At 35.3% G+C, this 16,474-nt stretch overlaps 1 protein-coding gene across 5 annotated transcripts in view; it reads left to right on the top strand.

The window, feature by feature from the left end:
- Positions 1-16,474, top strand: part of SUPT3H (SPT3 homolog, SAGA and STAGA complex component) — a 449,999-nt gene that overhangs the window by 286,204 nt on the left and 147,321 nt on the right. For all 5 annotated transcript variants that reach the window (XM_049716348.1, XM_033423889.2, XM_004267521.3 and 2 more), the window contains one exon: positions 2,576-2,715. In XM_049716348.1, coding sequence (XP_049572305.1) covers positions 2,576-2,715 — 140 coding nt within the window. The remainder of the gene's footprint in view (positions 1-2,575; positions 2,716-16,474) is intronic.

Genomic DNA, 16,474 nt, shown 5'->3' with positions numbered 1-16,474 from the left:
TATTTGGGAAAGAGCATTTGAAGTTCATGGCTAAGGGTGTTTTAAAACAATGGAGATCCTGGTGGAGGAATTAAGGGGAAGCTGGTCACTCTGTGATACTAGTAACAACAAACAAAACAGTGCACCAGCTAGAAGTTTAACAAAGGAAAGAGATAGCTAAAAAGAGTCTTCCTGGGGTCAGAGCAAAACTTAAAGGCTGGCCAACCTTGACTCTGCAGAGTGACCTGAAATCACTTAGATCAATCTGTGGAGCAATTTATGCACAAGAGTATTATCAAAACAATAGAACTGTCAGCCAGCAGTTAGTGGAAGATAACAGCTGTGTATCATACCAATAGAGTCATACCAGCCAGAAACTTAGTGGAGAGATCAGGAAAAGTGACAGGTAAAGAGAACTTGACTAAAACCACAGTCATCCCTGGTGATTGAGGAGACTGTTCTCATGCTCAAGGCTGTACCCTCTGAGGAGCAGCATCCAAGGCTGCATACCGCGAGGGAAAGAGGCTTTACTGAATTAGCCCAGCCAGGTCACTAAACAAATAAACAACCAAGCAAGCAAACAATAACAACAAGCCCCAGGGAGGAGAGGGAATTATTAGCTAGAGTTGCTCCAATATATTACCTAAAATGTCCATTTTCAACAACAACAACAAAATACTGGACATTCAAAGAAACAGATATGTATGATCCATAAAAACAGGAAGAATAAGCAGACAACACAGACTGCCTTCGAGGGGGTCCAGATGTTAGGCTTAGCAGACAGAAACTAAATAGCTATTATAAATGGTTCAAAGAACTAAAAGAAACCATGTGCAAATAACAAAAGGAAGGTGTGGTTACTGTGTCTCAAAAATAGAGAATATCAATTAAGAGATAGAAATTATAGAAACAAGTGGAAATTCTGCGGTTGAAAAGTACAATGACTGACATGAAAAATTCAGTAGAGGGGCTCAATAGTAACTTTGAACTGACAGAAGGAAGAATCAGTGAACTTGAAGACAGATTATTAAAGATTATACAGTCTAAAGAACAAATAGAAAAAAGAATGAAGAAAAATTAATAGTGTTTCAGAAAAATATGAGACACCATTCAGTGAACCAGTGTATGCAATGGGACTACAGAAGGGAAGAAAAAAAAGAGCAGAAAAAATATTCAAGGAAATAACGATGGAAAACTTCTCAACTTTGATGAAAATTATTAATCACATTCAAACAGCTCAGCAAGCTCCAAGTAGGATAAACTTATAGCGATCCATACTCAGACACATTCTAGTAGAAATGCTGAAAGGCAAAGACAAAAAGAAAATCGTGAAAGGCAAGAGAAAATCACCTCATCAAATACAGTGGAACCTCAACAATATTAACAGCCGACTTCTCATTAACAATGCAGGTCAGATAGCAGTGGGATGACGTATTCCAAATGCTGAAAAGAAAAACTGTCAACAACAAATATGTCAAGAAACATGTTCAGCAAAACTGTGTTTCAAAAATGAAGGCAAAATAAAGATATTCTCAGATACACAAAAACTGGAGAATGTTTTTGCTAGCAGACCCATATAAAAAATACTAAAGGAAGTTATTCTGGCTGAAAGCAAGTTGTACCAGACAATAATTTGAATCCACACCTACACACATCACACACACACGCACACGTACACACACACACACACAACAAAGAGTATCTAAAAGGTAATTATGTAGGTAAATATAAGAGAATATAGAATTGTGTTATTTATTTTCCTTTCTTAATAGATTTAAAAGCAATTGTATAAAACAAGATATATAATTGTAATATTGTGTCTATAATATATAGATGTATAATATATTTGATAGTAGCAACATAATTGAGGTGGGTGGTAACAAAGCTGTATTGGAGTAAGGAGTGACAGGCTTTTTTTCACTCTAAGATGTTTGGGTTGTCTTTATTTGGTATAGGAGCACACAATTTGTCACATTAAAAAATAATGTAGCTCTTCCTCACTAATTCACACTGATACTTTTGTGTATTAAACTGTATTAATTACCTTTTGCAACATTACTTTCCTTCCTGACTTTTTGCAGTAACTTTCTCAGAGTTATGTTTTGCTTTTAAATAAGTATGGTAGTTTTATCTCTTATGAGAAAAAGAGTAAGATCTCATCCCATAGGTTTCAAATATATTGCCACAGTAGTGTACCTAGTATTTTCTTCTTTTAATTTCATGTCTCAATCCTGATGTTTTTTATTTATGTCTTTGTTTTTATTTACTTTCTTAATTAGGCTTGCTGTAGCAGGATTCTTTTTCCAAATCTGAGAGTCTTTCCTTTTTTTTTTTTGTAAGGAATTTTAATCCATTCACACTTATTGTGCTAATTGATCATTTGGTTTTATTCTCTCAATCTTATTCATGACATAAATAGATGATTTAATTCTGCATGACTTATGCTTTTGTTTTGGATACAAGGATTCTCCTTACGAAGATTATTATGAGAGAATTCCAGTTCTGAATTTTATATGCAGTATTCAATACATATGATTGGGGCAGATGTAAACCTATTTAAGAACATTTCTTTTTTCCTTCCCTTATCTTCATGAAGACAAATTGAGTGGCAGTAATAATGCGAACAAAAGACAAAAAATCGCTCAAGACTTTCTCAACTCCATTGACCAAACAGGAGAACTCTTGGCAATGTTTGAAGATGATGAAATTGATGAAGTTAAACAAGAAAGAATGGAGGTATAGTACATGCTTCCCTTTTTAGGGTAATAGAATAACTGCAGTGCATATACTATTTGGTTCTATTCTTATGTTCTTTAAATGTGGTCTGAAATGTCCAAATCAGTGGTTTCATGTCTGAAGGCAGCATTGTGTAGTGGAGTAACCCTGGAAAGGATGTTAAACTCTGCCTTCATAGCTGACTTTGGGAAACAACTTCAGTTTTCTGTTTCTTTGTTTCCTCCTTTGAATATGAGTAGGTTTCCCTAAGCTTCCTTCTGGATCTTACTTTTACTGAAACTATTTTATTCCATAAAAGCTAGTTTATAATTAAATATTTACTTAGTTTTTGTACCAAACCATCCAGTTATCTTTGTGGACAAAGGTAATCCTTACTGCTTTTGCGTTGGCATATAGTGTGAAGAGCTATTTTTCCAGCTGTAGTTGCAGCCTCTGGTTGGACTCACCAGATAAGGTAGGATCCAGGGCAATTCCATGCTTTATATCACTGTAAAACACAGTTAGTGACATGTGTTTGGATTCCCTGGGTATGTTTTAACAATGAATATGAAAATTGTATGCCTTCTATTTACCCTAGCTTTCTATTCATAAAATGGTTTCCTTAAATACTTGTGGAAAAATAAAAGTAGTGATTGATTTCATCTGAGTGCCTTCTAAAATATAAGGCATTATTCTTATCATTCTTATTCTTATAATACTTTTACATGTAAAAAAACAAACCTCCATTTTTCCCCTTCTCTTTAAATTGGTCAAGAGAGGTAATTCCAGAGCTCCGAAAGATCGTGCTAAGTGCTGACTTTATCATAGTCTCTGTGCATGCTAAAAATATAATTATTTCATGTTAAATTTTGGAGGAAGTCCAATAGACATATATGCTTTATAAAATTTAACCACCTTCTTTAAAGAATTAGTATGCTTAGATCATGAACTGTGATCTAAAGGCAATGTTCTTCTTAGGTATCAATTACCTTAGAAATGTGTGGTTATCTTGGTTTGAGGCAACTGCAAATGATTTTAGTTCGCCTTGGGCCAAAAACATGCTAAGTTGTCCAAAGCAGATGATAAACATGTATTTCTGATGTCATTATGGCCTAAACAGGATATGATTGTTTCGTGGCATGGTTTCACTTATGATGCATTACACAGAGAGCAAATATTGTTTATGCTTTATTTTTTAAACATTTTTATATTATACAAACGGGCATTAAGAAAAATTTATTAAGGAAGGACTCTACAGAAAACAGTAGTAAAATTGAACAAGTAGCTTTTCAGTTTTGACAGGAAGATCTCTGTCAACCACGCCTGTTGCCCGGAAGGGCATTTCACAGTCAAGGAGAAGAGAAGAAATGGAGCATGTTGTAACACTGAGCTCATAATAGCAGGCTACTGTAGGCCTGGAAGAGTGATGAGCCAGTAAGGTACAAGTTCAAGTAAATAAAATATTTGGAAGTGCAGGATAGAAAAAGCTTGGGAGCTTATGTGGTTTATATTTCTCTCCCTGTAGTTATATTGTATATTACATAGTGGTAACCAGGATAATAAAATATCAATAGTTGATAAAAATAGTTACAAGAAAGTCAGCTTCACCTATACAATAAAAATTAGATTGGCAGTTTCTCTAAGCTTTGTATCATAACTAAAATCTCTAACCAAGATAACAAAGAGTAGTTTTGAGATTCTGTTCATCCAAATAACAGAGTTTAAACTGGATAAAAAAATGCTGAACTTGTAGACATAACTATAGACAGTAAAAAGTGGAACCGTTAAGAGCATAGGCCTTGCCTGCTTCTAATTTGACAGGTTATAGTTTCAAGCGTAAACCACAACTGTGGCAGTCCATATGAAACCACTTTGGACTCACAGACTGCAATCCCTTGCTTTTAAAGTGCAGTAGAATAATCAGTCCTGGCATCACTCAGTGATTTAATTTTCCTCTAAGCATCACTTACAGTTGTAGAAACTTTGTTTACTACCTTCTCCCCTAGAATGTATGAAAATGGTATAGACCTACCAACAAAGCTTGTTATTGGTTTTTTTTTCTTTTTTCTTTTTTTTTATTTAAATGTAATTTAGAAGAGAAAAAAATTTATAGACACAAGCTCGCTTGGGACCCTAGATTTTTCTCAGAATATTGAGCAAGCATATGAAAAACTGAGTTCTTTCCCATTGTTTTCAGCTGATTTCTGTGTGTGCCTGGCTTTGTGTTTTACTCATAATTTACTTCATTAAGTATTATGTGATTTGAAATATAAAAAATGTCTGAATTTTTATATCCATTTCTACTTGCTAGTCCATTATCATATTAAATTAACTAACGCTTACTTACCCCATTTGTTTTTCTCCAGCACCAAATTTTTAACACTTTGGTGTGTGTGTAGTAGAGATCTGTGATCCATGACCTCTGAAGACCCTTCTAAATTATCAAGTAAAGATTAAATAATGTTCAGAATTGCTTTAGTGTATTTGAGGGACTGGGAAAGAGAAGCAGGGGAATGATAAGCATAATACATATAAATGCTCACAACTCCCCTCCACCCACCCCTCAGACCCCCTGCACCCACCCCAGAGTGACCCACGTGTGTTTGCTGTTGATCCCGTTTCTCACATTCTAAATTTTTGAGATCTAATCAACTAAATGTGACTGTGTCAACCAAAGGCCAAGGAAGGGTCACTAAAGCCTGCAGGTAGCTTTGTGTTTTCTTACCAGAGGACCTGTGGTCACTCACAGAAGAGCTTGCCTAAAACCCTACTGCTCTCCTGTGAAGGAACTTGGAGAAGCTCAAGTTTGTCATTAATCAAATAAAATATCTGGGCTACTGAACTGCTAGGTTTTGTGAAGAAGATGTAAATAAGGAACGCCTAAAAAATTGGGTGAGCTCTCTACCTTCTGACTAACCCTCAAACTGGTAAAATAAACAGGAGAACAAAGATTAGAGCTCACCAAAGAGCAGCCTTTAAACAGCGTAGGGGGCTGAAAATCCCCAGTGACTGTTTATCTTGTGTTTTCAAGTTAGAAGCCTAATCCTGGAATCTAGAGAAAAAGCAGAATGGAATACATAAAATGTAAGGCAGCCTAAAAATTGTTTAATTGACCGAAAGTTGAGTAAGATCCCAGGTGGTCATCTGAATTTAACCTGAAGTGACTAGTCATAGATTTTTAAATACAAAGTTTCTCGTAAAGGTTGAATGATCACAGAAATCAGGTATACCATTCAGTTATGCTCTAAGTGTAATAAGCTTATGATCCCTGGGGGTTTTGGTCCTAGTGTTATAGTTTTTGGAGCTAGGTAGACTGGAACCTCGTTGAGAGAGGTGGCTGACTATAGAAGTTCTCCATCTTCTCCTGTTTATGAAATGTGGTAGTTCAGCACTTCCCCTTTTCTATCTGTCGTGGTTTTTATAGTTATAAAGTAAAGTAAAATAAAATGCCTTCAAGACTGAGTTGAAATATAATATCTTAGATAAGATTTATCACAAAAAGGCTAATCCCAATAAGATAAATGTTTACAAATACCAAAAACATTGAAAAGATTGAGTTAAAAAACTGAAACCCAAAACAAAGTTTAAAATATACATATATATGGGATTAAGAAATGCAGAATTTATATACTAGAGAGAGATAGTTTATATACATATGTACATTCATGATATATATAAATATGCATATATATTTACACACATGCATATACTATGCCTACATGTGTACATGTGTACGTATGTATCTTCCAAAACCCATCCCACCCACAGCAGCTGATAGAATGACATGCCCTGATTGGCTTAGCCTAAGTCATATGCTCCATCTCCAAAGAGGGTACAGTTAACCTCTGTAAAAGCATGGATCCCTGAAGCTTTCGCAAGAAGGAATAGATGCTGGCAAGGCAGCCACGAGGGTTCTTAAGTGTAAAGTACCTCTGTGTTATGTGTAAGAATTGAGAGTGGTGCATCACAATCTTGACTCTCTGCTCAGATCTCTGGGAAGTTTTCCCTAAGAGACAGCATGTTAGAATGAGTGGAAATCATTTTCTTTGGATTCAGGCAAACCATGCATCCATCCTTTCACTCTTTAATTCATTCAGCATTTATTAGAGCTTCTTTTGTAAATCAGTCACTATTTCTAGGTCCTGAGGTTATGACTATAAAAAAACAAAATATGGATTCTGCCCTCACAATCCTTTAGTAGTAACTGGCAAATCAAAAGGTAACTAAGTACTCTGGTGAGGGGAATACAAGCCCAATAAATGGTTGCCATTTTTATTATTATTACGCTATTTGATCTTGAATTTTGAACCCTCTAGGTGGGTTATTGGTTGTGTGATGGAGCCATGTATATTCTATTTCACTTGATATTTTATTTGAAATTTTGTTTATCCTGAAGTAAAGCACATTACATCTTCAAGAAATTTTTGATCATTAACTTCAGACAGGTCCATAGAATTAACTTCAGTGTGGTTTGCTGAAGAGGGCAGAGAACAGAAAAATGAGAAGTAGGCTCCATTTTAAAACCTGAAATAGTGTAATATGTCAGGATTAGTTTCTGAAAGAGATTCAAGAGAACACATCAGTATGTCTTTTATTCTTTTGAAAATAACTTCTGTTCAGATAATTTAAAAATACTCTATGAAATCATTCTTCAGGGAATATTAATAGAAATACCACCCAAAACCTTTGGTAATTCTGGCTACACAGAGCAGAATTAATGTAATTTAGTATATGTTTTTCTGGCCTAGAAACTGCAGAACAGGGAGTATTACGTGACTTTAGGAGAACCCAAAGTTTGGTGTAATGTGTAGCTCTGAAACTGATTTCCAACTCTATCAAACTACTTTTTATCCACACCTTCTGATTGTGTAATGGTAGAGATCTGTATATTCATTGCCATAAAACATCTGGAGAAGACATTTTTCAATTAATGACATGAAAAGTAAGTTACAGATCTTATAAAAATAGAACACTCCCTAACTCTTACCCAGGTACTTATCGTTCTATAGCTTAACACATCAGATTTGACAGATGGTTCTCAAGGGATTCTTTTAGGCTTTTCTTAACCATGTGAACTCTGGGCTCTTAACCATGTGAACTGAGGGTAGAGTCAGACTTCTGCTTTGCTCAGAGTGCCCCACATACCAGGTGTGAAGCTAGAAGTGCTTGGGTGGTGGTGGTAGTAGTTTAATCAGTCTCTTGGGTTATGCTTTGCTATAGAAAAGTTTTAGAACAAGATCAGTCAAATAACTACCATCTTTATGATAAAAAATTTAGCATCACTTCCATTTTTGTCTTCCACCCTCAGACCCATTTAGAATTTTTTACTATTTAGTGTGGGTGAAATTTAAAAGATTCTTCTCCCTGCCCTTTCCCTAGTCTATTGAGGAGTAAAATACATTGTAACAGCATTGAAGCAGTACCCATAGTAGTCATATTTCCTTTAATCCAAATCAGGGCTTATGATCCGATGTCCACAAGTATCTTTTGTTATGGAGACAGCATATTTTAAACCAGGCCTTGGTAGTAAAACATAGGAACAGTGATTGCCATTCACTTCCACCTTCCCCACCGAGGAGTTTCAGCTTCAGTAAAGTAGAGAATCCTTTCCAGGGTGAAGATATGCACCAGTACTGCACACTGATCATCCGTGTCTCCCAGTGCTGATGTGCCGGCGTGGGCCTTACTGCGCTGCACTGTTCAGTCTTGCTAAGTGGATATTCGACTAACACATCTGAATATACTGTCCAGTTAAGTTTTTAATAGAATCAATCAATATTTTCTTTCTCAAATAATTTCAGTTTGTCCTTTTGAAAATGAAACCCTTCTCTTTTAAAAGATACATTTCAAGGGGTTTTCGCAGAGATCACTCCACCAGCTTGTTTATAAAACACCTTGGCGGGGAAGAGTTTTAAAATATCATCGAATTTCAGAACGCCACAGGATTTACCACTAATTTACATTTAATGTTTGTAGTTCTCGAGTTGTGGCTGTTGTAATAACCAAAATGTTTTTTCCCTGAATATCTTGTAGATTATGTTTCCCGATTCTTTCTCCTTCACCCACATTCCCCACAGTAGGCGGGCAGATTGTTGTTACATAGTCTGGCCTTTTTTTATCTTATTGGTTTAATCGCAACAAGTTAGTCCTTCTAAATATGAAAATAAATTTATTCTGTGGAAAGAGTTTTGTCTTTTTAACGCTATCACTTCTTTTGTGGCATTAACAGATCATTAGTTGTTTGGTATAGATAATTACCCTCTATCCCTTAATTTATGTGCTGCCTTAACATCAGCTCTTATTGTTCACCACTGTATGGTAAATCATGCAAATCAGGCTGCTTAATGCAATTAGACTTATTCTTAGCTCATTGTATTCCTCATTTAGAATTCTGGAGTAAGCTGTAAATATTTAGTGATCCGTGTAATCTGTTGCATGTGGATGTCTGTTGGGAACTCTCCTTTTCACAAGCATTGGTCCGAAGGACAGATCAGGTGCTGCCAGGCTTCTGCTCTTCATGACTCCATTTTCTACAGTAGAAACTTAAGTCCTTAACACATTATTCATGCATCTTTCATGATCTGGCCCCAACAGACTTTTTCATCTTCATCTCCCACCATTCCTGCTCCCCCCGCTTTTCCCATATTACCTCCCAAAAGGCACATGTACACACACATACACACACACACACACAACCACCACCACCACACACGATTTAAGGAACCCCCTCGGACTTATAGTTCCCTAAATAGGCATTCAGCTTTTCTTCCCTTCCCCTGAGCTTTCTCTATGTGGCAACATCTCAGTTCTGATATTTTAGTATGTGATAGATTGTAACTAGTAGTTTTTTTCTTAGTTTGACTTACTGAATAAGGTCCTTGAAAGCATGGACTTATTTTATTTACTTTCATATCTTCTGTACCCAGCACAGTGCCTTGAACATTACAAACTTTCATTAAATATTTGTCCAAATATGGTGAATAAAATAGGTGATATATGCAAATATTATTAATCTATCCTTTGGATGATCTGAATTTTTTTTCTCTTTTGCTTAAAGAATGCAGTTTCTGGGTGTATAAAATTAGTCTTTTCTTCTGATTCACGTAGGATTACAAAGAAAGCTATAGATCTTTATGAAATTTTTGTGTCAGGAGCTCTTCAACACATCTTTTACAGGTGCTTTCCAGTTGCTAATAGTTTTCATTGCTTGAATAACTTCCTGCTCAAATTAGAGTAGTGGCTTTTCCACAGTTCTAGCTGTAGAAGTTCTCCTAACCACACTGCTTCAGTATTGACCTGCAGTGTTCCAGATCTGTCTACAGGCTGATACTGAGCATCAGTTCTAAGTTCAATTAGCAGACTTTTTTTTCAAATGGATCAATTCCATATGTGACTATTGGTTCATTCTCTCTAGTTACCAATTCAGAACATTTGGCAGTAAATGGTATACACTTTTCCTTGTGTATTTGCTATTATAAGATCTTATGATTTAGCATCTTCAAATAATAACATATGCTTGTTCACTTCTCTGATCCATTAAATATCTCCTCTGGACAATTCTTTTAGTTATTGGTTGATTTCTACTTAGAAAATATCAATAGTTTGAATTTGCATATGCCTTAGGTTACTGTTGAATTTTTTGTGGCATGGAAATTTTGCATTTCCATTCATTCTACTTCATACAATAGGAAACTTGTTTCACTCAGTCCTTCTAACACTAAGGAACAATTGACCAACAAATCACCAGATTCACAAAAGTTACTTTTGCATTTATCTGCCTCATCTACTATATTGATAAGACTGTGGGCTTGAATTTAATATTCAATTCAAATTAATATTACATTCATCATTCATTTTTACCATCACGACTTTGGCTATTATATTCAGTTACAAAGGGAAGTGTTTTGCCATACTCCCACAGTTAATAACATAGCCATGTAATGAACTTTTTAAAGTGTGGTATTTAATTTTAAAGTGACCAAGTAATAAGTATTAACAATTTGGACATTTTATCCTACTCTTTAAAAATATTTATTAAATCTTATTTTAAACGCCCTTTTTAAATTTTTTATTCTTTTGGTTTCCATTCTTTTGAAAGTTTTAATATATCTTAGACACTCATCATTGTACAAATCAATCAACAGATTATGTTAATTCTATTAAAATTTTGTAAAAAATCTCAACCAGAATAGGTCTTTATCATTCCTCATGTTGAGTATGGTTAACTGCTGCATCTCTCAGATGAGTCTAATATCATTTGCTTAGATCAGTGGTTCCCAGTCACATGGGGAGTTGTTTTTTTTTTAATTGGAGTATAGTTGATTTACAATGTTGTGTTAGTTTCAGGTGTACAGCAAAGTAGATCTGTTATACATGTACATATATCCACTCTTTTGGGATTGACATATACACACTACTGTATATAGAATAACTAATAAGGACCTACTGTATAGCACAGGGAACTCTTCGCAATACTTTGTAATGGCCTATATGGGAAAAGAATTTAAATTTTAAAAGTCCTTTCAAAAGTCTTTGAAGAAAAGACATCTATTTCTTGTAGTAATTCTGCACCTTAAATAGAAGACAGCCATTAATAGTGGGTTTATTGACCTGCTCTCAAATATGGAGAAGCTGTAAGTACAGAAGTGACCACCTTTGGGAAGACACACTGTGGAAAAATCCAAAATCACTAAGGTAATTGTTTTAATTTTGAAAAAATATCTTATTCTATAAAAGCTCTATCAGAGCTTTTAAGTAATTTAAAATTAGACTTTATTTACCAAAATTCAGTATGTACACAATCTCAAAATACTTCTGTATTCCTTTGTTATATCTGTAGAAATTATCCAAGTGAGGGAGAGACTGAAAGAGGACTAAGAAGAGAGGGAGGGAGGAAGGGAGGGAGGGAGGGAGGGAGGGAGATGGAGATGGAGACAGACAGAGAAAGAGAGAGTGAGAGAGAGAGAAGGAAAGAGGAAGAAAGGAAGAATTGAAGCCTTTTTCCCTATACGGTAGCTCTGTGTAAAGTTGTATTACCCATCTGGGTTTAGCAGGGAAGATATCTGAATCTTGGAAGACTTGTTCCTTGTAGCCCTACAATAAGTTCATTAAAATCAATAAAATAAAATAGCCTAATGTAAGACAGTTATCACTCTTAGTTTAAAAACAAACAAAAAGTCTTCAAGTGAAATTTTTGGGAATTTCCCCCATCCTCTTAAACAGTTCTTTTTTGGGGGGGCGGCTGGGAATGCGGGTTCTTAGTTCTCCCACCAGGGATTGAACCCGTGCCCCCTGCATTGACAGCACAGAGTCTTAACCACTGGACTACCAGGGAAGTCCCTTAAGCAGTTCTTATTGATGATCCATCATTTGTTTTTTGTTTGTTTGTTTGTTTTTTATTTATTTTTGGCTGCATTGGATCTTCGTTGCTGCATGCTGGCTTTCTCTAGTTGCGGCGAGTGGGGGCTACTCTTCATTGCGGTGTGCGGGCTTCTCATTGCGGTGGCTTCTATTTTTGCGGAGCACGGGCTCTAGGGCACACAGGCTTCAGTAAGTTGTGGCGCGCGGGCTCCAGAGCACAGGCTCAGTAGTTGTGACTCATGGGCTTAGTTGCTCTACGGCATGTGAGATCTTCCTGGACCAGGTCTCAAACCCGTGTCCCCTGCATTGGCAGGCGGATTCTTAACCACTGCGCCACCAGGGAAGCCCCATCATATAGTTTTGAAGTAGAAAATGTAGTGCATCATTTGTATAATTAAATATTGCTTAAACTTTTCCTGTGACTCATAGAAACTCATCATTTAATTTATTGTAACCAAAGAGTGATGAGGTATCTTGATGGCCTGGATATTATTTCTTTGGGCTATCGGTCATCTCAAACTCATCAACTCTTCTAAAAAATTCCTCTACTAGTACCCCTTGGTATTATTTTAAATCCTTCCATCCACTTGTGTGGGACTTGGGTACTTTCATATATAATGACTGTAGGCCAGCTGGTTATATTCAGGAGTTATTCAAAGAATTGTGGATTCTCTGAGGCAAGAAAATTTATAACTCATTTTAATACACTTTAATAATCTTGAACCTCATCTCTCAATCTACCCCCTTCCTTCCCAGAAACCAAACCAAAGTTGGGGGAGGGTGCAGAAATCACATTTTATTTAACCTAGAAAATGTTTTTGTTTAAATTGTACCTAGGATTATTTAATGTTCACTTGGGTGTGGAGAAATAGACTATACTAGTGGGAACATAAGTTGATACATAGCTTTCTGGAGAAAAGTGTAGCAATCTCTATCAAACGCATTAATTAAAAAAACCCTATATGCCTTTGATCCAGAAATTACCTTTCTAGGTACTATACTAAGGATATCATTGAACAGAGACTTTTTTGAAAAATCAAATGTATTCATTGTTTATTTATAGAAAAATTTGTTTAACAGTGGAAATATTAAAGTTGTAAAGTTTCTTCTTAGCATAGCTTTTGCTATAGCCCATAGATTTTAACAATATATAATACTTCTATGATTTAAATACTATTTTGTAAATATCCTCTAGAATTGCCCTTTAGCCTAAGTTATGTAGGAGAATATTTGACATATATGGGTATATATTTTCCAGGCTGGATGTTTTGTCTGTTTCAGCCTCTGTTGGGTGTTTTAGTTGCTTTATTGCATAGTAGTCAGATTGTTAGCTATATTCTTTTTAGTGTTAGGAATTCATTAGAACTTACTAGGTATCCTATCCTAATATGTTGGAACTTTTTGTAAATGACTTATGGACAGGCTAGGGAGATGTTTATGTATCTATTAGATCATTATTATTAATAGTATTCCCTTGCTTTTCATCTTCTTTCTTAAAAGTAAGCCTTTTATTGCTGTGATGTATTTGTAAATATCTCCTTTAATGTCCCACCATTTTTCTTGTATATAGTCCAGTTCTCCTACATTAGGAGGGAGAAGTTCAAGAGTTTTTCTTCATTGTTGATAGACTCTTCATCAGTAGAAACTGGTTCTCTTGGTCCAGTGAATACCAGGCTTGCTATATCTTTGCCTGTCTTTACTGTTAATCTTTCTGAACCAATTAGTTTGGATGTAACTGTCGTTAATAGTATATTAAGATTATTTCCTTTAATTTCTTTCAATTGATGACATTACCCTATTTACCTTTATTTACATAGCACATATGTTGTTTTTTCTTTTTACTATTTTTTTAATTTAATTTTTATTTTATATTGGAATATAGTTGATTTAAAACGTTGTGTTAGTTTCAGCAAAGTGATTCAGTTATACATATACATATATCCATTCTTTTTCAGATTCTTTTTTTTTACTTCTTTTTCTTTTCCCTATAATTTTTTTTCACACACACACACTGTATTTTATTTTTACAAGAGATAAATAAATTGACACCAAGCATTGTAAATGGATGACCACAACAAAAGCAACAATGATTGAAATTACCAAACACGAAACACACTCATACTATGTCATAATATTGACATTCAGTCCAGTAATCCTCCACTGTAACAGCTCCTTTACTTTGCAGTGAAAATTGATTTGTATATTTTTTGCCTCTGAGTCCTTGTGGGATTTTTTTTTTTATTCAAACAAAGTCACAAAAATTATAATCATTCTCATCAGTTCACTCAGTCCCATGTAATTAATTTTTTTTCATCTTGATCTTTGTTAGCACTTTTATGAATTCATCAGTTTTCCATTAGAGTTCTGAAAATGCTTATTACTTCAGTTCAGCAGTATAGTCAGTTACCAGAAACCTGTACTTGTCAGAGTCTTTTCCATGAATTCCTTGAAGATGAAACCCTTTTATAAGAACATTTTTGCAAAAGCATCAGAGTACACCCAGAACTGTCTGTAAATGACAAAAGACTTAAAAATGACCATGATTAATGATTTGATGAAAGTTCATAATAATGCAGTTGACGAGGAAATTTAGTTATTTCTGAGATATACATTTTAAAGTAATAACTAGAATTATGACTTATAACATTATACCAGAACATATAAGATTTTTAGAAATTTCATGTAATGTCTGAAACATTTATATTAACATATTTCCATACAAATAACCCAAAGAAAGTTCAGTATTAGTTGTTTTTTTGTTTGTTTGTTTGTACTGCAGGTTCTTATCAGTCATCAATTTTATACACTTCAGTGTATACATGTCAATTCCAATTGCCCAATTCAGCACACCACCATCCCCACCCCACCGCGATTTTCCCCCCCTTGGTGTCCATACGTTTGTTCTCTACATCTGTGTCTCATCTTCTGCCCTGCAAACTGGTTCATCTGTACCATTTCTCTAGGTTCCACATACATGCGTTAATATACGATATCTGTTTTTCTCTTTCTGACTTACTTCACTCTGTATGACAGTCTCTAGATCCATCCACGTCTCAACAAATGACTCAATTTCGTTCCTTTTTAGGGCTGAGTAATATTCCATTGTATATATGTACCACAACTTCTTTGTCCGTTCGTCTGTCGATGGGCATTTAGGTTGCTTCCATGACCTGGCTATTGTAAATAGTGCTGCAATGAACATTGGGGTGCATGTGTCTTTTTGAATTATGGTTTACTCTGGGTATATGCCCAGTAGTGGGATTGCTGGATCATATGGTAATTCTATTTTTAGTTTGTTTTTATCTTACTGTATTCCTCTGCTTTTTTTGCTTCTTTGCCCGTGTCCTTTCATTTTTTTTAAACTGTAGTTTCAGAATTAACTTGTAGTTAAATCTTTCAATGGTTATTTTTAAATTCTGAGGAATCATAAAACTATATGTCTCAGTTTATGAACCTTAAAAATGAATTCGGTTTTTGTTTTGTTTGGTTTGGTTTGGCCATACTGCACTGCATGTGGGTTCTTAGTTCCCTGACCAGGGATTAAACCCATGCCCCCTGCAGTGGGAGTGCGGCGTCTTAGCCACTGGACCGCCAGGGAAGTCCCTATTTTATTTTTTTATGCCAGCTACTGTACTAGATCGTGGGGACATAAAGTAGTGTTCACAATACAGTTGTTTTCTTGACAGAACTTGTAATATACCAGAGAAGTAGACATAGTAGTAATAACAACAGAGTCCTATGCGGTACCTGCCACACAGTGCCAGACACTGTTCTAAATCCTAACACAGACATCAGCTCACGTCACAGTCTACGCATGAGGTCGATTCTGTTATTATTCCCCTTTTGCAATGAGGACCCTAAAGCACTTGCCGAAGATCACAGTTACAAAGCAAAAGTGCTGGGAAGGAAAATTCATGGGTACCAGCACTATCTGGAAAAGGAAAATAGCAGGAAAGTGTCCTATTTCTTCCAACCTGGAAAAATGTATCTGGAAGACATTGAGTTATATTGTATATGATTACTAGCCTCCCTAGCTTCAAGGCAAAGAAAGTTATTTGTTTTACTTTTGCTTTTCTTTGGCCATTTCAGGTAATGTCTGAACAGAATCACACATTTTAAAAGATAACAGATTTTTTCATATTTGTTTTAAAAATGTGAAACCTCATTATCTTAAATCCACAATTTTCAAAGCCATAGTTGATAAGAGATTACTGTTTCTTCTTTCAAAATTTTTAAAAACACATGCAGGGCCAAGGACACTCAGTTATTTACATACTGACGTGAATCAGATTGCTTACCTCTTAATCATTAGCTGAAAGGGTCTTTCTTTAAAGACATTTAAAGGTCAGCAAAGAGAATAGGTAAAGTAGTTTTGAACTTTAGAGAAATTTAAAGAGTAGAAAACATTAAGCAATGTGCT

The sequence above is a fragment of the Orcinus orca genome, chromosome 10 (assembly GCF_937001465.1).
Source record: "Orcinus orca chromosome 10, mOrcOrc1.1, whole genome shotgun sequence".
NCBI lineage: Eukaryota > Metazoa > Chordata > Mammalia > Artiodactyla > Delphinidae > Orcinus > Orcinus orca.
Note: the sequence above shows the minus strand (reverse complement) of the source record. Positions and strands in the feature narration are given on the sequence as shown.